Source organism: Triplophysa rosa, linkage group LG22 (genome assembly GCF_024868665.1).
Source record: "Triplophysa rosa linkage group LG22, Trosa_1v2, whole genome shotgun sequence".
NCBI classification, from domain to species: Eukaryota; Metazoa; Chordata; class Actinopteri; order Cypriniformes; family Nemacheilidae; genus Triplophysa; species Triplophysa rosa.
The window spans coordinates 585,060-607,376 of NC_079911.1; the positions used below are offsets into that span (position 1 = coordinate 585,060).

General features: G+C 38.5%; 1 protein-coding gene across 1 annotated transcript in view; it reads right to left on the reverse strand.

Annotated features, from left to right (window-relative positions):
• The window catches only part of psd3l (pleckstrin and Sec7 domain containing 3, like), a 78,598-nt gene that overhangs the window by 48,395 nt on the left and 7,886 nt on the right, over positions 1–22,317 (reverse strand). The window contains exons 2-4 of the mRNA XM_057321242.1: positions 12,699–12,810; positions 11,135–11,891; positions 9,265–9,699 (exon numbers count right to left, since the gene is read on the reverse strand). Of these exons, the coding sequence (XP_057177225.1) occupies positions 9,265–9,699; positions 11,135–11,891; positions 12,699–12,810 (1,304 nt within the window). The remainder of the gene's footprint in view (positions 1–9,264; positions 9,700–11,134; positions 11,892–12,698; positions 12,811–22,317) is intronic.

Genomic DNA, 22,317 nt, shown 5'->3' on the forward strand with positions numbered 1-22,317 from the left:
GAACAGAAAAGAAGATATTTTGAGTTGGTTTTTGAAGTTGGTAACCAAACGGCACTGGACCCCATTCACTTCTATTGTGTGGACGCAAAACCAATTTCAAGTCAATGGGGGCCAGTAACCAACGTTCTTCAAAATATCTTCTTTCGTGTTCTGAAGTGCAGAAGAAAGAAACTCATACAGGTTAGAAATGACAAAATGGTGAATAAACGATGACAGAATTTTTATTCTTGGGTGAACTATCACTTTAAATGTATTCTACCACAATATATAAACAATGTGTAGAACATTTCTTCAAAAATTTGTCTTTAACAAAAAGACAACAGGCAATAAAAATGCAGTATTTTGCTTTGGTCCTGATGACGTAACTGTCAAGCCATCATTTAGGGATCGAACTAACCACAGATTAAGCATATCCTACAAACAGGATTCTCCTAATAGTTTAAACGTGTCTAGAAAAACATCTCATTTGGACATACGTTTAACATATCTGGAACTATATGAACAGCTAAAAAAACACAGTCAGCGTATATATACAGCTTATTCTGATCAATCAGAATCCACTAAATAGACTATGGAATTCATAAAAGTAAAATTCAAGTTAATTTACATAGCGCTTTTTTTACAATGTTGCAAAGCTTTACATGAAAAAAAAAGTTAATGATTAAATGTATAGAATACATACAGAGAAGAACACAACACAAGCCAGACTACATGACATGATGAGGTCAGTGAATGAATCTAATAGATGGCAGGTATATTAAACCACACACACCATCCCAGCGTACATGAAAAAAGGCCTTTAAACAGAAGAGAGAGTTATATAGAATGAATATTTATTATGACATGAGAAGACCATTTCCAGCACAGACCTAAACAAAATGACTTAAAATGATTGACTCTCATGATAATAATAAATCAGGACGTCATTCTTCCACAATGACAAACACATAAACAAAAATCCCCGAGTTTATGAAGTCAACTCTTCATTCTGAGGTGTTAGAAGACAAGGAGTGCAGTAACAGACCTTCACAACAACAACATGATCCTCTCAAACCCCGCCACACAACAGTAAAGCAGAAGCACTAACCTGATGAATGAAGAAACATGAAGGAGAACTGATCACTGTGTGTTATTTTAAACAGAATCACAGGAGCGCCAGTAAAGATCTTCTTCTGTCTTCACATCACAGAGGAAAGTTGATTTTTTCTTCTTCATTCTTCTGCAGTGAAAGCGTGACGCTCACACCCTCTCCAAACATTCTCCGACTTCTCTATTTCTGCTCCCACATTTCAGACTGCCCTCACACAACACTGCTGGAATAACACCTCACATACACTCACTACAACAACCATGTGTGTGTGTGTGTGTGTTTAAAGCACATGCTCAGTGTGCATCTGTACATGTATTCACAGCTGGTTTGTTGTTTTTCTGTGTTTAATGGTGGGATGTAAATCCTTGAGCAGAAGGGCAGGACTGTGAAATCTGAGGCCGATGAGCAATACCTCAGACTCGCCACACAAGCACACTCTCTCTCTCGCTCTGCTCCAATCACATGACACCTGCCTCAGGACTGATCAGTTCAACCTCAGCACGTCACATCAACTGCATTATTATTATTCAAATATACTTGGTAGGTCATTTTCAGCAGAGAGAGAGACGAGATGACTGTGTTTTTATACACTTTAAAATCCAGCAGCGTGATCATCTTTTTCACGCCGAGTGCTGCATGCTTGCCTTGTTTTTCTGCTTACAGAGAATTGAAAACTTTTAAACTTGGCATCACTCGCCACTTTCCCCAGCCGTCCAATCGCAGTGAAGGAAGGGCGGGACAAATATTACACTGATCAGCTAATGTCACATCCTACTGTAGGAGTAGGAGTAGTTTACTTTAAAATGAGAATTTCATGATAATTCACTCACCCACATGTCATGTCGTCCGTGTGTTTATTTCTTCTGTTGAAAACTATTTTTTTTATGCTTTTGAGGAAAGCTTTCCAGGGTTCTTCTACATACGTATAATGCACTTGAACGGGGGCTGTTGGTTAAGGTCCAAATTTCAGTTTCATCGCAGCTTCAAAGGGCTCTACACGACACCAGCTGATGAATAAGGGCTAGGTCTAGCCAAAGGATTGGTCATTTTCCAGGAAAACTAAACAATTCTATACTTTTTAAACATATGGCTTGTGCTGCCTCTGCGATCCACGTCCACGACATCCCTTTAACACATACTTTTGTTTTTCTTTTATTGACACAGCCAGGAGAATGTGAAAAACACACAAAAAAATTTCAACACACACACAGAACAGACATCCAGCAAATAACAAAATTCAAAAAAGTTTGTTTGGGTGTTGTGACGGTCACGTCTACTCCGTCGACCACGCCCCCTGCATCAGCGCTTTCACCTCACTACACACGTTCCTGCTCACCCGAATTCTAATGACTTTCACCTGAACCTCATCAACCGGACACTATGTTCCCCCGTATTCTGTAGTCTTTGTCTGGTCTAGTTGTAAGTTTCGTATCGCTATTTCCAAACCTGTTTCCCGTAGATGTTTTTGACCCGTGTTTCCTTGTTCTCATGGATGTTTAAATCGTGTTGTAGTTAGTTCTGTGGATTGTATACCTTTTGGATGTTCTTGATTTTTGCACCTTTTCCCTCTGGATTATATTTTTGTGGATTACCCTTTTTGTTCCTGATTCCAGTTTTTGTTATTTAATTGATTCACCTTCACTCAACCATCTGTGGCATCGTCTATTCTCCATGAACTGTTACAGGTGTTGATTTTCATTTTCAGAAGCATTTCTCTAAAATTGAGTGCGTTTACATGCACAGTCTTCCTCCGATTATGCTTCATAAAATGATAACAAGTAAGGTCATATAATCGCGTAAAACAGTTTTCTTTCATCGGGGAAAGCTAATAAACGGCTAAGCAAATCTCGCTCGGCAGAGGTAGTTTTTTGCCCATTACTCCGATTTCGGGCATGTAAACGCCTGCAGCGGTTTTCTCTCAGTTTTGTTTATGTGCGCATGTCTGACGTTGTAATAGTAAAAGTCCCAAACGGAAGTAACAGTAAAATAATGCATAAAAGTCTCTCAATTCATGCAGTTGGTGTAGAAACTGCGAAATGAAAAACTATTGTTGCATATGCAGGTACTGCGGATATAAAAACACAGCTTCTGACCGATCTACTGCGGCATTTTTAATCACTAGACGAACTATAGATGGTGACGTCACTGCACGCGAGAAACCTGGCAAGTCTCAAACTTCCATGTAAACGCTGTTTTCTGTGTAGCCGGTTTATTGATATGCATGTAAACATGTGAAAACAGGTATATTTTATAAGATGATTTTTGATAGATATCCATTTATTTTGTACATGTAAACGCACTCATTTGTTTACTGCACCTTTAATATTGCTGGTCTCAGTACCAGGACCACAGACAAGCACAATATTAATATGAAAAGTCATTCAGATACTCAAGTGCCTCAGCTGACTGTTTTCAGAAGCTAAAATCATTTTGGTGGATACACAGCCATAGTGTTCTTGCTCTCCTTGAGATTTAGAGAGTCTAGGACTTTTTGGAAGATATTGCCCCTGGCAGTGTTGGGTAAATTACTCTGTAAAAGTAATCCATTACTAGTTACTAATTACATATTCAATAGTGTAATTAGATTACTGTACAAATGACTCTCTCAAAAAAGTATTTTTTACTTATTACTAATTACTTTCTATATCCTGTATCAACCTTGATTAGTTAAGTGATTCAAGGATAGACATAAAACGGCTCTTTTAATTCATTCAAATAAATAATATAAACTACATAAAGTAGTATTATTAACTGACCAAAGTATTACAAATGTGTGAATTATACATTAAAGCACAGATTTTAAAGTTAGACTTAAAATTTTGATGGCAATTCCACTATTGCACACACATATATTACAGTATACAAGTATTTAGTTTAATTACTTCAGAAGTAACTGTAATTAAATTACAGAAAAAGTAAGAGTAATCCCTTACTTTACTTTTTCAAGGGAAAGGTAATTAAATTACAGTAACTAATTACTTAGTAACTAGTTACACCCAGCACTGGCCCCTGGACATGAGGGGTCATGTGAAGCCTGTATAATATTCTGCTCTTGAGACCAGTATTTTATCACTCTTGTTGTCTGCCAGGTGAAAATCATATATCTGATTGTTAAGAAAGAATATTTCACATTCTCAACAAGCTCAAAATCATTAAAAACTCAGTTCAGTTGCTTAGAGGTTTGTGTACAAGACCAAATTCACATTGTTAACCCATCACCATTTATATTTTGAAACAAACGTTGTGTCCAACACAGCCTGATGATTTCTATATTTCATATAAATGATAACATAAAGTAAATGTAAGAGCTTCTAACTGCAGTATAAGAGAGCGGGCAGACAGACGGCTGGCGCCGGCCCTCAACGCTGACTCACGCCTTCAGTACTGGCATCTAAACTTCCTGTCGACCAGCTGAGAGTCACGCCCCATCCTGTGACCTCAGCACCTGCCACACACACTGTGTACTTCTGAGTGTTTCATCATGTGGAAGTAAACGCCTGCGTGATACGGAACAAACCAGCAACGTAATATCAATCTCTTCCCTAAAATCACCATTCCTCAACACTCACTGACACCGACCGCACATTTAGTCGATAAAGTTTTACTACAAATAACTGCAGATGATGGAGGGATGACTGGTGATGTGTTTCTGCCAATAATGATGTCAATCGAAAACTAGGAAACTGGTAAACAGGAAAGACTGAATGTAAGCTGAAGTGAGTGCGTTATTAAGCACTTTTACCAAGACACACTTTTCCCTTCCACTTCAGTACTAACTAAAGACGATTCTCCATCTGAACTGACGCCGATCTGTGCAATCGCCTCAAAACATCTCTATCAACATTGAAGGATATTTTTACTTGGGTTTTAAATTAGAAACTGTAACAAAACTAAGTGTCTATACGGTTCTAGTTATACTAGGCATGTCACAATATCAGCTTATCACTTCACCATCACCAAAAGAATTCACAATCACAATATTACATCTATAAAATGATATAGTTGTGATCATGTCATTAGTTAAATTCATCAGTATTTTTGTTTATCTCATGTTTACTCTTTATTTGGTGAACGAATCACACTCAAAATAGGAAAATAGTGAGGCAGAGAGACAGAGAGAGAGAGTTTGTAACCATGTAACCAAATATTTGTGTTTAAAATAGACGTCTACAGACAGTTTCAGCAGCAACAACATTAACAAACGTTATGTGGCCCAAACTCAACTTCCGGCAGACCTCCACAAAGAGGCATCAATCACTGTTGAAAAGTTTCAATTGAATACAATTAATATACAATAACATATTGATATAAATTCATATTAATATCAATTCAATAGTTATATTGCTAGCCACTAGCCTGACCGATAAACAAACACAGACCATAATTTAGCTGTTCCAGGTAGTGTTAAAAGGTGAGCAGTAGTGCAGATAAAAATGTTGAGAGGAACCCGACTGGAGCAGGAAAGGCAGATAAGACACAGTGTCAGATATGATATCATAAACATAAGGTCATAAGTATAAAACATTTTTGCCCTTGAAGTGCAGTGCATGGTTTAGAGTAATGATCTCACAATACCCTGATGATACACTCTCTCTTTATTCTTCTATCAGCTACATTGACACTTGTAAAGTGTGTGAGGAGCAGCACGCTGGAGTCAAGCGTGAGGAGAGAATAAGATAAAGACAACACCGCTTCAACCTTTCAGTTGCAGAGGACGTTTACAGCACACAGACCTCCAGATCTGATGACGTCACTGCAGTCCACACGCACGCACACACACACACACACACACACACACACAGCCGGCGCAGCTCGCGCGAATCACCATGGCGATTAAGAAGCGTGTCATGCATGCGGAAGGTCAAGACTTACTGAAGGGATGCATCGGACTCGGCATCGGACAGGCCCGGCTGGGAGAAACAGCCTGACACGACGGAGCCCATGAGAGTGCCGCTGAACTGCTGATCTGTGTAGCGCTGACCTACATGGAGACGCTGGCGTGCTGCTAGGACACGGCTCTCTCATTCATGAGTCTCATCGCTACCATCAACTCCAGCCTCTCGCTCCATCCGCACACCGGCCAGAGGACTGGGGGCTTGTCCGAGTGCACACGTGTGAACGGAGCGCTGAAGTGATGAGCTTTATTTACATCCAGCATGCTCTGGGGCAGGAGACTGCAGGCTACGCTGGAGCTATAAATAACAGCGGGACTGATGCGCTCGGATGATGAGCAAATGTAGCGTGATCTGACCACAGTCATCTTCCAAACACACATACACACACGGGTGATACTGCATGTTTATTCTGATATTATTCATAATAATTTATCACTCTAATGCAGTGTCGGTGTGTTGATGTTGATACATGTGTTGTGGACATCTATGAAAATGCTTTATAGAAACAGAAGAGCTGTTCCTACAGCGTCCCATGATGACATGAATCTGAATATTCAGGAGCACAAATGACACTGAGCTGCAAAGTATTTACTGTGAATTGTAATAATGTGGCTTCCTCACACAAAAGCTATAGACTACCTTCAGATAACCTTGAAAATATTTGATTTACAGTTTTTGCAGCTTGACGTTCCAGTAAGGCTGTGTTCATATTTTACTTTTTTTGACAAGAAAACGTTATTTGTTTTGATTACAAATAGCAGCCGGCAATGACTTCGGAGGCAACATTTGTGCAAGAAGGCAGCTCAGAGAAACAGATTCAGACAGGCTTCATAGGCAGTATGGATGTAACGATTCACCGTGAGCCAGTTGAAAATTGATTATAACGTGTGACGATTCAAATCGGTTGAGGTTTGAACTGAATCGCGATACATTTTTTGAACAGCAGGGGCCGCCATGTTCACTGCAAACCTAAACGTGGACATGCTGATATTTCTTAAAAGCAAAAAAATCCAAGAAAAGCACAGACAGTATTAGTTTGTTTATATTAAAGAGACTTTTTCTATTATTAATTTGTTATAAAATTGCAGTTTAGTTTTGTTATTTGAAATAAAACATTATTTTATTATACAAAGAAACGTGAAGCATTTAAGAAATAATGCAAGGGAAGTTGTTCATTTCTAATTTGTTTCAACTCATTTTGTAAAAATAAATCATGAGTAAATCGTGAATAAATCGCATCGTGAGATCAGAATCGCATCGCATTGTGCGCTGAGTGAATCGTTACATCCCTAATAGGCAGCATAACAGAAGTCTATTTGAATTATAAACAAAGAGCGTCTTTGCATTAACCAATCACATATTTCTAAACTACAATACTAATTTCTCGCTAGAAATGCAATCAAAAGTAATTAAGAGGGAAAATTAAACTTGCATTTATTAAAAACTAAAACGTTTCAGCCGGCATTTTATTTTTCGAGCTTGATCCTGTTTTTCCAATCACCTTCCTCGAATGTTGATATGGAAATGACAGGTCTCGCTTGTCATTGATTAGCTGTGAAAAAGGTGCTTGACTATTTGTTCCGGCCCTTCAAGTAGCACAGTGTGAAAAAGAATCTCTAGAATAAATTTAGTTCAATCGGGATCGGACCCTACAGTACTGAAGTGACGCGCGCCTGTTCCATTCAGCACGAGCTGCAGCAACACCAAGCAGGAGTCACGTGATGTTAGGCGAGTAGCACGACTCTCCTGTGAGACGTGGTGAACAGGACGATGACGGATGAGAACTTTTATTAGTTTCATTTCTGACATTTTGCTAGCACGAATAGGACCACCATTTCAAAAGTACAGAGGCAAGGGCGGAGAACAGCGCGTCGGGGAATAGCGCCTGTGTAGGTTAATGTTGTTTCACTCACTGAAGTTTCCTTTTTTGTTATGCAGTTTTAAAATACAACACATGAACATGTTTGAATGTAGAAAAGCCTGTTTGGGCATCTTACAGTGCACCGATGTTGTTGTTGTGCAGTTTAACATTCAACATCAGCATGTTTAAATGTAGGAAAAAACTTTGGGTGTCTTATGGGGCAAAAATACAACATACACGGCCCTAAGATTGAATCACGCATTTCAGGCATTAAACAGATGTTTCTGTATAACGCAGAATGGCACAGAATCTTGCAAATGTATTATGTAAGATTCTATTATTTCTATTTTTCCCTGTATGGTTCAACGTACTGTATCTACTGCAGGTTTTTAATATAGTTTATAAGTGAATACTGTAGTATACTGAAGTATTTTTTTCATGTGGGCAAATATATTACAATTGTACAGTGAAGGACGGAAAATGCAGAATGCAGAAAAATTCAAACAGAAAAACGGATTTCTTATTGTTGTTGTGTCATCCCTCATATTGCAAGCCATATCTCTCCGGCCCCTCATTTGGGATGCTTTTCATGAACTGGCCCCCATGACAAACTAATTGAATAGCCCTGACATAGGGTGTTTTTATCAGAAAAGTGGAACCTTTTACAACTTCAAAAGACACTCTGGTTGGAGCCTGTGGCTGTGTGGAGAGCGCTCCAGACATATTGCGCAACTGTGCCCTGGGAGTCCCAGCTCGGCATCCTTTCCCGATTCCTACTCCCCTCTCTCCTCCCAATCACATCCTGTCTCTCTCCACTATCCTCTAATTAATAAAAAAGGCCTCAAAATATAACTTAAAAATCTCAAGTCAAAAAAGACACTCTGAACTGCAGAAAAGATGCCGCTCAGGACTTTTTTGAAAACACGGTTAACTCCGTAGGATTATAATGTAAAACAGACACTAGCAGCTTCAAAAAAACAAGTCAAATGTGAACGTGTGCTTTTGTTTTTTTTATGTTATGTTATTTTATGTTCTGAAACGACGTGAGAATGAGTAATTCTATTCCTTTAAACACTAATGTTACAGGTGACTCTTTTGATCATCACTGGAATCAATAGATCACATCAATACAACAATATTTTTGACTTACTGTAAATGTCATGACAAGTTGACAACCTGTTTTTTAGCAACTTTCAAATAAGTCATTCTACATTAACGTTTAGATACCTATAATAAATCTATTGCAATCACCAAATAATTCAACACGACCATACTGTCATTTACTGTCACTCTTTGTAGCTGTAAATGTTCTAAAACTTTTTCTGAATGTCTGGACATATAGATGCATTAGATGTATTTAGTCTCAAGTCTCACTGCTGTGCTGAAAATACAACACAAGAAGTTAACTGTGATCTTACCTTAGACAGCCCTGCAGCCAATCTCTGGGGTCTTTCTCATTCATCAGGCCGTTCACCAGCGCTGACCCGCCGTGACCCGACGCGCTGGCATCCTCGCAGCCGGCCGAGAGAGACGATGAGGTCACCTCCAGAGCCGGCCGGCCGCTCGTCTGTGTGGCGGTGACGCTCAACACCTCAGGGTCTGAGCCGGGGTCCAGGAACAGACTTCTGTCCTTCAGTCGCTGCTGGATCATGGGCGTCAGGGGGATATCGAAAGCGAAGGAGGGTTCAAGGGGATTCTGACAGCCGGGTTTAGGCACGGGGTTGGACAGGGTGTCCAGAGAGTCCATGCTGCTGTAGAGAGTCCCACACAGTCGCTCTGACTCCAGGATGGTCTCGAAGTGACAGCTGAAGACATCAGTGGTGTCGATCTCACTGGATTGACCTTCTGAACACCTGAAACACACAGAAACACCAACACAACTCATCACGGCGGGCGTACATGACAAAAAGAAACACTGGCCAGTAAGTACAGCACTGAATTCAACAGATGGATTAAAGACTGCCGATCTCATGTACACGTTTTTTCCAAGTCAAGTCTTCATTTGTCACCGCAGGTGTTACACCAAAGTATTATCGTACCGTGAGATTTTGATACTGTTACATCCCTACACAACTACTATAGCCAGTCTTTTTTATAATGCATCCAGACATTTTACTTTTTTGAACTTTTTTGTCAAATTATTCTGTTTGAATGTTTGTATTATTTATGATCACAGAGCTGCACAAAAATATACAGTATCATATAAAACAGTATGAATTAAAATACACAATACAGTTCAACAAACACTGCCCCAATGTTTAAATACTGTCTCATTATTACTTAAATACGGCATCTTATTAGACTGAATAGTGGTCTTATGACATTTCTTCGATTTGTTTTATATACGGTATGATAGGACTGTCAAATGATTAATTGTTATTAATCGCACCCAGAATTAAAGTTTGTGATTATATAATACATGTCTGTGCACTGTGCATATTCATTTTCCCATGCATGTATTTAGGAAATATTTACATATAACTGTATAACTTAAATTATATATAAACATTTATTTGTTTCTATATTTTATAATATGTATGTGTATGTGTTTATAAATACAAAATTAATATGCACAGTTCACAGACATTATGTATACATTTATTCTGGATGCGATTAATCACAATTACTCGTTGAACAACAGAACAATATATCATTACTTTATATTAAATACTCTATCACATATGATATTTGTTTAGTGTCAAAACTACAGACGGAAGTTAAAACGTGTCATTCCAATGTAAACTTCCACCTGTGAATAACATTTCCTCTATTAGGAATAATCATTTCAGACCACCACAAGAACAGTGAGAGTTTATAAAGGAAGTAATAACAAGAAATAACCACACACGGAAGAGAACTACGCACACGAATGTATTTTGAAACTATAGTGTTACTAGCCATGTTAGAAAGCATTTTTAATATGCATTCATATTTTTGCTCTGTGTTCTGTGATGTGTGTAGTAGATGTGAATTTCATAAACATTGAAGAGCATACACTGTACTGTAGACAATAATGCTATGACGATGACAAAATATTCCTTATAGTACAAGAAAAACAATTACAAATGTTTTAGCTGATATTTTCCTAACACGTTTCATTAAAAGGTGGGTGTAAATGTAATTTACCTGCGAGCTTACAGTGATGTTATGCCGGGTGCCGTTCTTTAAATACCAAGCAGATGGCATTTATTGATCGAGCCAATATCAGAAAAATATATGAATTCCAGTACAAACATGCGTGAGTGCATCAGGATGTAAGTGAAGGATTGACATGAGCAGTTACTGTACCTGTCTGAGCTGTGTTGTGTTGGTTTGTGTTCAGGTTCCTCTGATGTTCCTGTGGTTTCTGTTCGATGTGTGTCCTGCGTCACTTCCTCTTTCACATTACAGCGCACTTCTGCTCCGTCCTGCGCTTCTCCGTTCACCAGACTCGCCTCAAAGCGCAGCTTCTTCCCCGGCTTCTCCCGCTGCTTGCCTCCGTCCAGAAAGGCGCTGAAGATGCCCGGGACTTCAGCCAGGATTTTACTGGATTCCTCTAGAGACTCGTCTAAGAGTCCCGTCGAGGGGTCTCCAGCGAGGCCGGGCACGTTTCCGGCGTGCTCTCCTTGCGCCGGGCTGACGTCGGGTTTATTTTGGCTCCCGGGGTCTCCAGCGCTGAAACAGGTCAGCTCTCCTGCGGTGGGCACTACGGAGCTGGGGTCCTTTATGAGCGCCTCGCACCACGAGTCAAACAGCAGGCTAGACGTCAGGAGAGACTCGGGCTGACCGTTCTGGAGGTCTACGCCCTGATTGGCCATATCCGGCTGAGATGGCGTCCCGTTGTCTTCGTGGCAGGGGATCATGGGCGAAGTGGTGGCGTCTCCTGACGTCTCGCTCTGTTGGGCCACAGCATGCTGACAGCGAGCGGTCAGGCCGCTCAACAGGTTAGACAGCTCCCTGTCAATCTCCTGGAAGAGTGAGGTCTCGTCGATGTCCTCCTCATCTTCTACAGCAGAATCAAGGCCCGTGCTGCTTTCCTCCAGTGCTGGAGACCAAGAGACGACCACTGGACAAAAAACACAACAAGTCTGAGTGTGTGATGTGCTCACTGTGACACCGGTTAACACATCCTGAAAAAACATGTCATAATGTAGATTTGATTATTACGATGGACAAAAGGACTTTCACGTGATTATTGTTGATCTCTATAAAGTCATAATCATGTGCATTCTGCGCATGAATAAAATAAACATGTCGTTTAAAGTAGTCATGGAAGCATATAAAAGTAAACATTTACAATTATCTTTAATTAATAAATATTGAGTCATTTATAAATATTATGATTCAGGTCTGACAACCGAACACAAAAGAAGATCATTCAAAGAATGTTAATAATCAAACAACACTCCATTGACTTCCATTGTATGAACACAAAACCACTGGGACATTTCTCAAAATATCTTCTTTTGTGTTCCAACAAAGAAAGACTCACATGCACGTTGAAGTCAGGAGGAGGAATAAATGATGACAGAATTCATATTTTTGGGTGATGTGTCTAAGAGTTTATGAATTGTATTTGTACAGCAGGTGGCAGTGTTGGGTTAAGGGAAATAAACAGTAAACACAGCTGACTTCAGGAATGACAGCGCTACAGGAAACGCATTATTCCTCATTTGACAATATGCATGAGTGAAGTGTGAGTCATCAATGTCCAGAACAGACGGAGAGGCCTGTACATTTATTACACGTAAACTATCAGAAAAAAACCTTCTGTATACTTCAACACCTACAGATGTATTTAGCCAAAGAATAATGGCCTCCAATCTCCTCCCGCGTCTGAATACAGATACAGTAGAGTACTGAAGCATGTTACCGTTGTCTGATGTGCTTGTGTCTTCTGGATTTCCAAACAGAAACTGGTATTTGGCTTTGGCAACAGTCTGAGCGTGTTTAGATGAGCTGCTGAGCCGCTCGAACACCTCACCCTGAAACAACAAACGCAACAGCGTCCTGATTCATATACATTAAGATTTATACAGAAACATCTGAGAACATCAGAGACACATCAGTCAAGACGAGAAACGGCTCATAAACTTTCCCCCTGTGGACAGAATAGCACATTTTTCATGACACTAGTTACTGCCCACTAGGATGACACAGCTGGTTCAGATATAGACTGGTGGTTTGAGGCGCCAAATCCTCAGAAAGAGGAAGTTACAGAAAGTGTGTATGCACAATGAGTGTGATGCAGAAATGTCCATATATCTTAAAGGGACAGTTCACCCAAAAATAAAAGCTCTATCATCATTTACTCCCCTTCCAGTTGTTCCAAATCTGTATCAATGTCTTTGCTCTGATGAACACAGAGGAAGATATTTGGAAAAATGCTTGTAACCAAACAGTCCTTGGACCCCAGTGACTACCATAGTAGGAAAAATGATTTGATAATTAAAAAAAAGATATTTTGAAGAATGTAGGACAGCAAACAGTTCTGGGGCTCACTCAGAGAGTGATTCATTCATGACAGAAGTTTCATTTTTGGGTGAACTATCCCTTTAACCTTTACACATAAAAAACATGTTTAATACTAAGCTGCAGTTTTCCGTTGTTCGTTGAGATTTGTGGATTGCACTCTGAATCACTTTCCTTGACAAAAAATGTTATTTAGACACGGAGTTTCTGGCCATCACAGTGATCTTTCAACTAAACAATGACTCGAGAATACTTCTGTTTCCAGAAACAGGATCTTTTTCCCATTAAGTCTTATTAAAAGTAATTGACCACACACGGGTTACACACATCTTTCACTATTACTGGAACTGAAGGAAGCCAGTGTCAGCTTTCAGTTTCACAAGAGAAGAAGTTGTTAACATCAAAGCCAGATCAAAGAAACTGAAAGTCCAGCGGCAGTCTCCGAGCTCAGCGTGTGACTGTCAGGAGCCATCACTGACACTTGAGAAATCCCACTATTGACTAGTCAAAGATCTCCAATCTTTATCCGTTCAAGGAGAACAGTATGCTTATGTTAGTGTCCAATCAAATTATGTCCAGAAAAAAGGGGTTTAGAAATGAATGTGAAACACCAATTTAAATGACTTGACATAGAGCCTTCTCTTCTGTTGAAAATAAAGAGGGCCATTATATTCCTTCTGAATATAACATCCGTAAATGTCTGAATCCTGAAAACCATTATAAACTGCTTCTAGCATTTTCCTGGTTACCACACTAAAAAGTCTAAAAACGCTTAGGTTCCCAGTGCACATGAGTTAAACATGCCTTTATAGCGTGCCGCAGGGATGACTGATCTTTATAGGCCAACCCTGAAGTTAGCGGCACACTGGTTCTCTTGACCAAAAGCTTATGGGGTTTTAACACTGCAAAAAATAAGTTCTGTGATTAACAAAGGTTTATAATACTTAGACGTTTTGTCTATCAAGATCATCTTTACAAATAACAAAATGGCTTAATTTGAAGCCTAAATACAATCAGCAGAAGTACAAAGTTAACATGGGGCTATAAACAGACAACAGTCGCTCGACATCAAAATCACTACCAACAAGCTTCCAACAAATCTTAAAATTAAAAACATGTCCATGATAAGTACTTACTCCATGAGTTCATCTTTATCAATGTTTATTGAGGTTTGTTTGTGCCCATGTTGAATTATTTCTGAGATTTTTATGTGTGATGTCGTTGTAACAATGTCTGTAGTTGCGTTTTGCTAGCAGCCGCCATGTAAGGGATAATACGTGCAGCCAGTTGTTATGGCAGAAATAAGCCCCGACAGTGTGATCAGGTATCACACCTGATATCAATTGTATCACACTGGAGGGGCTTATTTGGCGATAACAGCCGGCTGCTTGTACATTATCCCGGTTATTACACGGCTACTTGCCACATGAGATAAAAACTGGACATAAAATGTGAATTTGAAATATTTTATTAGCTCATTTTTACAGAATGCAGACCTTCCGCGAGGAAAAGCCGTTTACTTTGGGTTTTACGGTAAGAAACGACGTTCAAATGTTACGAACAGGCAATTTGGTTTAATCATTTGTAAATATAATGTCATATATGTTTTTATATTTAATTTGTCAAAAAACCTGTCAAAATGATTTTCTGCATCTGGGTTACCGTGTGTTTTTAGTTTTGAGAGGTTGTTATCTGGGAATAACGAACCTGAAAATGTCGCGACTGGCCAATCAGAATCAAGCATTCCAACAAGCCGTGTAACAATAAACAATAAGACACATTAAAGCTTTAAAAAATCACAAGCGGGTTATCACTGGTGTTGTATAACGTAGTATAAATGTGAAAATATTTTATTCTAACTTAATTAACTAACTTTATTAACTTTTGTTAACCACTATTTTAGACATTTAACCAATTTAACCATTAAAAACCCATTGACTTTGGGTTGATGGAACTGGAGGTGCTCGCTTCAGGGTTTTGCATACAAACAATTATATTAAAGCTGCCGTTTGTAAAAACCGCCGCTAGAGGGTGCACGACCAAAACAACAACAATGCCGTAGCTTGATGACGCTGTGAAGGAGCGTGAAATGAAGGGATCTGTTGTCTTCAACTCCACCGCTGATGGCCATCAATCAGACGGGAACGAGAAATCATGTTAGCAGATGAGGTAAAGTTTTATAAATGTTGCCTATAATTGTGGTCCATAAATAAGTGACTGCTCCAAAAAAGTTAGTGGCTTGCTAGACGCTAGACACGACTTCCGCATTTGTCCATGACACTGTTGTCATCCAGTTTCTACGTCAGTAAAGGCGCTAACAATGGGGAACGCGGATATGACGCCATTGACTGGCGACTGCACAGCCCCGTGTCACTGTTTAGAATGGCCATTTTCTCACGATTTACAAGTAGTTGGAAACATTTGAGATATTGTAAGTACTCAGCTAAACAAAATATATAACACTAGCCTAGTGGTTTTTGGATATTTTACTGCAAAATTGTTACAAACTGCACCTTTAACTTAACATTCCATATTGTCCCTGTACTTCCAAAACATTGAATGTCCAAATTCACAGTTTTTCAGTAAATGGAAAAAACACTGTACTTTTTAAGTCGACATGAAACAGAATTAGCTATTGTTTTTTCTTCCGTATCGTGACGTATATCTGAGTGAAACAAATTCTGAAATGAGAAAAAAATGTAATGCAGGACTTAATTTCGTTCATCGAGTACTGATTGGATCGTAAAAGTTGACTCCAAAATGGAGTCAGATTTTTAATTCAGTTTGCAATCTGTCAGTCATCGTTTCGAGGGGGGGAGGAGGTTAATGTTGTGATTAAAGATTACAAGTGCAAATCAATTTTTTAAAATAATAATGTGCACGGATAAATAATGTATCACGAATACTGCAAGCTGTGTAAGTCAATTTGAATTTACATTTTTAATTTCATGCCAACTTTAAATAATTGAATGAATACTGTGCTGTAGGGATGTAACGATTCACCGTGAGCCGGTTGAAAATCGGTTGTAATGAGCAACTATTCAAATCGGTTGAGGCTTGAACTGAATCGCGATACATTTTTTGAACAGCAGGGGCCGCTATTTTCACTGCAAATCTAAACGTGGATGCTGATATTTCTTAAATGCAAAAAAATCCAAGAAAAGCACAGACAGTATTAGTTTGTTTATATTAAAGAGACTTTTTCTATTATTAATTTGTTATAAAATTGCAGTTTAATTTTGTTATTTGAAATAAAACATTATTTTATCATACAAAGAAACGTGAAGCATTTAAGAAATAATGCAAGGGAAGTTGTTCATTTCTAATTTGTTTCAACTCATTTTTTCAAAATAAATCGTGAGTAAATCGTGACTAAATCGCATCGTGAGATCAGAATCGTGACTCGCATCGCATCGTGAGCTGAGTGAATCGTTACATCCCTACTGTGCTGTAAAGTTGACAAGCACTTTTCAATGTTTTTTTTGGTTAGATACTGTATTTGCATAACCCATTGACAAACATAAAGGGAGACTAATAGAGATTTATGACAAAAAAACAAGAAAAAAATTACGAAATATGGAGATACAAGGTTTCAGAAAGACAGCAGGGATATGTAACATGCCTAGTGTTTCCCAGACTTTTTGTTTTAAGTCCCCCTTTGTAGGGATGCACCGAATGTTCGGCCACTGAAAATGTTCGGCCGAAAATTGCAAAAAACGCAAGTTCGGTGTTCGGCCGAATGTGTGAAATGGCCAAATAAATTTTACCGAACATGACTCGTGAGCCGATCAAGCAGCAACCAGCGCAGAGAGAGAGACAGAGACACGCGTGCGCTTTATTCCCGCCGCAAACATTCTTGCAGTGTGTGTGTGTGTGTGTGTGTGTGTGTGCGTGTGCAGCATTTTAAAGCGTCAGAGAAAGACACAGCACGGGACTTGCCGCACGGAAGTAAATTTCAGAATGAAAGCGTCTTTACCGGTCGGTAACTTTACTTCAAACGGAAGCGGTGACAGTAGCCCCGCCGCTCGCGACATCCTTTGACATCATACAGTCGTCGCGTGCACACAGTTCCCTGTACTAAACAACTGGTTAAAGTATGTTCGGTGCATCTCGGCCACGAGTGCACCTTCTGAGAGAACAGTCAGCTTTTGTGGGCAGAGTTAGGAGGAGAGAGGTGAACTGAAATGGTTGTCAGTCAGCATCAGTCAGAATTGCTTGCATTCAGGGGCGCAAAAATGCAGTATATGCGGTGCATAGGGGCGCCGCACAAGTGGGGGCGCCATTGTGCCAAAATATTATTTAACATTTTTTAAAATAAAATGAAAAAGTAATTATCTAAAACGTTTTAGTTTCACTTTTGTCTAACATTTTAAACGAGTTCAATAAATATATAATTTATTTAATCAAGTTATTATGTCAACCAATCACTCTTTCACAGTCAAATGACCAAATGGATCGAGCAAAGAAACTTCCCAAAGCGCAGAACAGAACATGAAAATGAAAAGTAAATTGACAAGTAAAAAACAAGTTATTTAACGTTGCCTGAGAAGTAGTTCATATTATAATACAACTCAACTTTATTTATATAGCGCTTTTTACAATTTTCATTGTTACAAAGCAGCTGTACATGAGACATATTGACTATAAGCAAAACAATTAAAGTTGTACCTGTAAAAACAAGAAAAAGGTGAAAACACAGAAGACAGACATACCCACATACAAAACACTCCACACACACAATATGCACAGGTACTAACACACATAGACATAAACACACACACACACACGGACGCACACACATGTACACAAACAAGTACGCAAACACAGTGAGAGCACACATTTAAGATAAAGGAGAGAGAAGCACAGGTCAAATATAACAGACTATAAATTCCTATATGCAATATTAATTAAGTAAAACTTTAAAATTCTAAAGCAGCCCCCCCGGCCAGGCAAATAGTGCAAAAGAACAGTATGCAAACGGTGGCGAGGAACCCAAAACTCTAATCGAGAAAAAAAAACTCAGGAGAACCCAGGCCCAACCACAATAAGGTCACCTCTAGGCCTACATCTTTGGCGCTTATAAAATAGATCTATGTTTGTGAAGGAGCTTTATAATTACATTCGGGAGAGTCTGAGATGGTTGTTAAAGCTGTTAAGTCTCCCACCATCATGCATTATCGGGTTCTTCATTCGTCGGACGTGTTTTCCCCATATGACAACGCGAGCTGTGCAGTTTGAACGTCCGGTCCGTGTCCTTCACATAACGCGAGCAGTTGCGTCTTCTGCAAACAGCGCGCATGACACAGAGCACCGGAGATATTGCGTGTGGACACTGAAACAGCGCAATGATTGACAGGATGACAGAGAGAAGAACGCAAAAGAACGTTTGTTAATAAAAAATAATTTGAGCGTTCAATGCAAGTGAGTTTGTCTTTGTTTTACTTTAATGATGTTTTCATAAAATGTGAACCACAAACTAAAAATGCTTAAAACAAGGGGAAAATCCAAAGATTTTTTATTTATTTGCGTTATAATATCTGTTATCCATCTTATTTAATTTTTTCAATAATATTTTAATTATAAATGCACAGTAAAGGTATGTTTAACATAGGCTAATTTTATTATTGTGTTTTTATTAAATATTAATGAACCACAAACTAAGCATTCGTTTTAAAGTATGCCTAAGTGGGAAAACAACAAAAAAATACAACGCGAGTATATCATGTGATACGTCTTATTCTGATAATAATAAATAATGTTAATAATACTTTTTGTTGAAGGAAAGGGAATAATCTAAATGTATAACTTTAAAGATCAAAATAAGTTTATTTCCTCATCAGCACATCTCTAATGGGCTACAACTCGATTGTTACTTATATTTGGGATATTTAAAGAAGTTTTATTGTTTAAAACTTGACAAGTTTTTTTGCTAAAGGTTTTAAATGTCAAAATTCTAGACTACATAAGTGAAACTCACTTTTCAAAGAATACAATAAATAGCCTTATTTGAAGTCTTATTTAGTTATTATAAGCAAAAGATCAATTTAAAAACTGTTTAGCCTGTTATCCGATTAATCAAAAAGAAATCGTCCAATTATACGGTTATTAAAATAATCGTTAGTTTCTGCCCTAATTTATTGTGTATGTCTGAACATAAACTTTATGTACTTTTATACTTTTTGCTCCTTTGTTTCATTATTTTTCAGATTGTTATTTATCTTTTCAGAATTGTGTATCTGTTACACAGTGTGAAGCAGTTGGAAAAGTGTTTCTGTAAAAGGAAACCTATATGCTTCTGTTATAGATGCAAATCTGATTGTCACCTTCACATGATGTAAAATAGAATGACTCCAAAGGTAATATACAACTTGTCTGCGGATTTTTTATTTGTTGTGTGTTTTCTATATTGGGGTGGCTGATGGGGCGCCAATACTGATCTCGCATACCCCTCAGAAAATGTGCAGTTGCGCCTCTGCTTGCATTGGATGTTTTTTTTTCTCAAATCATTTTGCAATGTAGCCTATAATAATCCAACAGTTTTATCTTATTCGTATTTTTAGCTTACAGGCCTAATGTGGAATGACACTTTTTAATGAAGTGTTTTGTTGTAGGGGTACAGAGTAACTTACATTACATTCTTTTAGCAGTCAGTTATAGGCCTAATTAATATAGGCTATTCATGAAGGGAGAGGGCTCAATTTTTTGTTTGAATTTACTTTGTTTTGCTCAATTTTATATTAAGTTGTATTGTATTTTATTGAAAAGAAAGACAAATTATAAAAAGCACATTTTGACTATTCAGTTTGTGCAATAGTGAAAAAAATAGCTTAATAAATAGAAGAAATGCAAAAAACCATGTTCGGTGTTCGGTATTATTCGGCCTTCGGCCAAGAGTTTCACATCATGTTCGGCTTTGGCCAAGAATTTTCATTTCGGTGCATCCCTACCCCTTTGTGTAGAGTATATTGCTTTCACGGCCCCCAAATAAAGACTTATAATCTTAGAATTTTAAATAAAACAAAAACATATTCAGTTATACAATGCTGAAACATCAATTCATAAAATGTATAAAAAATGTCTACATTTTATAAAATGCCACAAAACCTGTGGACCCCTTGGAACCATCTTGGGGTCCTCAGTTTGAGAACCACTGCCTTAAGGGGCGTTCACATTAAAAGGATAATGATAAAAATAACGTTTTAATTTAGGAGAATATCGGGGTTCACATCACAACTATAATGATTAAGATACAGAGAACGATATGGTTGAATCACTTTTAGAAAGATTTTTTTCCAGCTTTTTTATATTTGGCTATTGATGATCGCAAATATAGTTAGTTAACGTTATAATGTGAACATTCCTTTAAGCTCGTTTCACACTGCCAGCAAATATAAATTAAAGCATTCTTCCAAGTATCTTTCTTTGTGTTTAGAACAAAGCAAGTAATAGAACTTGAGGGTGAGTTAATGATGACAGAATTATTGAAGTATTCGCATGCCTTTAAATAGTTTAGGACTGACTGACATTAAGATTTCTGGGTGAGCTGTTCCTTTAAGACATGGATTCTGAAAAATAGAGGCCAACAGATTGGGAGAAGCCACAGAGATGAAGAAATGGTGCAGTGAGCAGTTTGAGGTTTTGCTCTGAGGGTAAATATGGGAGTAAAGACACGCAGACAGCATGTCAACCTGTGATCATCACTTCTCGAACACAATCATTATTACCCTGAATTTACAGTCATTTTTGATGGCAAAACACATGTCATGTTTCAAAATAAACCTTTAACAGCGGATGCATGAGCTCACATCTTCAGAATAGAAGTTATTTACACTTTTCTACAAACTGCACAGCACATTCTATTCAAGAAGCTCATGAAAGTTTCTGTGCCTGTGAACATGAGAAACTTCAATACAGGCTTTAATTATGCCCATTATACTCCATCAGAACAGAAATCAGTCAATGAACATTAGCAACTCTTGAATAAATGTGCCATGAGCCAGAGGTGTGGACTCGAGTCACATGACTTGGACTCGAGTCATGAATTTGATGACTTTTGACTCGACTTGACAAAATGTAAAGAGACTTGCAACTCGACTTGGACTTTAACATCAGTAACTCGTGACTTCACTTGGACTTGAGCCTTTTGACTTGAAAAGACTTGCTACTTTCCCCAAAACCCAAAGATTAAAAAGTATGTTGACGTGGACCGCTCTATCTCTCTCTGTGTTTATGTGCATCTGTGTGTGTGTGTGTGCTGTCGGCACAACATCCAATCAATTTAGATCCACGTTGTTTTGATCCGACAGTATCCATCCAATCAAATTGCAGGACAACCAATGAAGAAGAACTGTCAAACAACGCGCCAGTTGGCAAAAATGATACCAAAGATAGTTTCGTTCGGGTATAAAAACTACGAGGTGGTCAACAAAAAACGAACTGCAATATGCAAAACATGCGGGTCGAAGATTACAGATGGAGACGCAACAACTTCTAACTTCGTTCGACATTTGAAGTTGCACAAAGAACGGTAAGTTTTGAATGACGCTAACGTTAGCTTATCGGCTAAGTAACTTTGCTAGCTGCATAGTTAAATCAATGAGACTGTAAACTCACTGTTAACGTTACATTGCAAACACGTTAAAAGGATCCCTGGGTATAGAGCAATGTATGGCTTAATATATGAACAATGGCATTGACTTTATAATTGTGAAATAAAAAAAACAGTGTAACTGTCACAGTATTCATAAACTTTGAAAAAATATTTTTACTAGGAGGCCGCTATTTTTTGCGTCAGAATCCGTGATGTCAAATGGTTGCGACCTAAACCTGTTCTCTTTCGCAACAGCGAAGCACACACGTTTTCCATATATAACAGTAAAATATGACACGTAAAACATAAGATCAGATATACAAACACACAGGGACAGTAGGTGGCGGTATGTCCTCTTGACACAAGCCAGCCTGCCAGCCATAAAAGAACGCGTTCAGTATTAGACGTCTGTTCAAAGTGAGCGTGCATT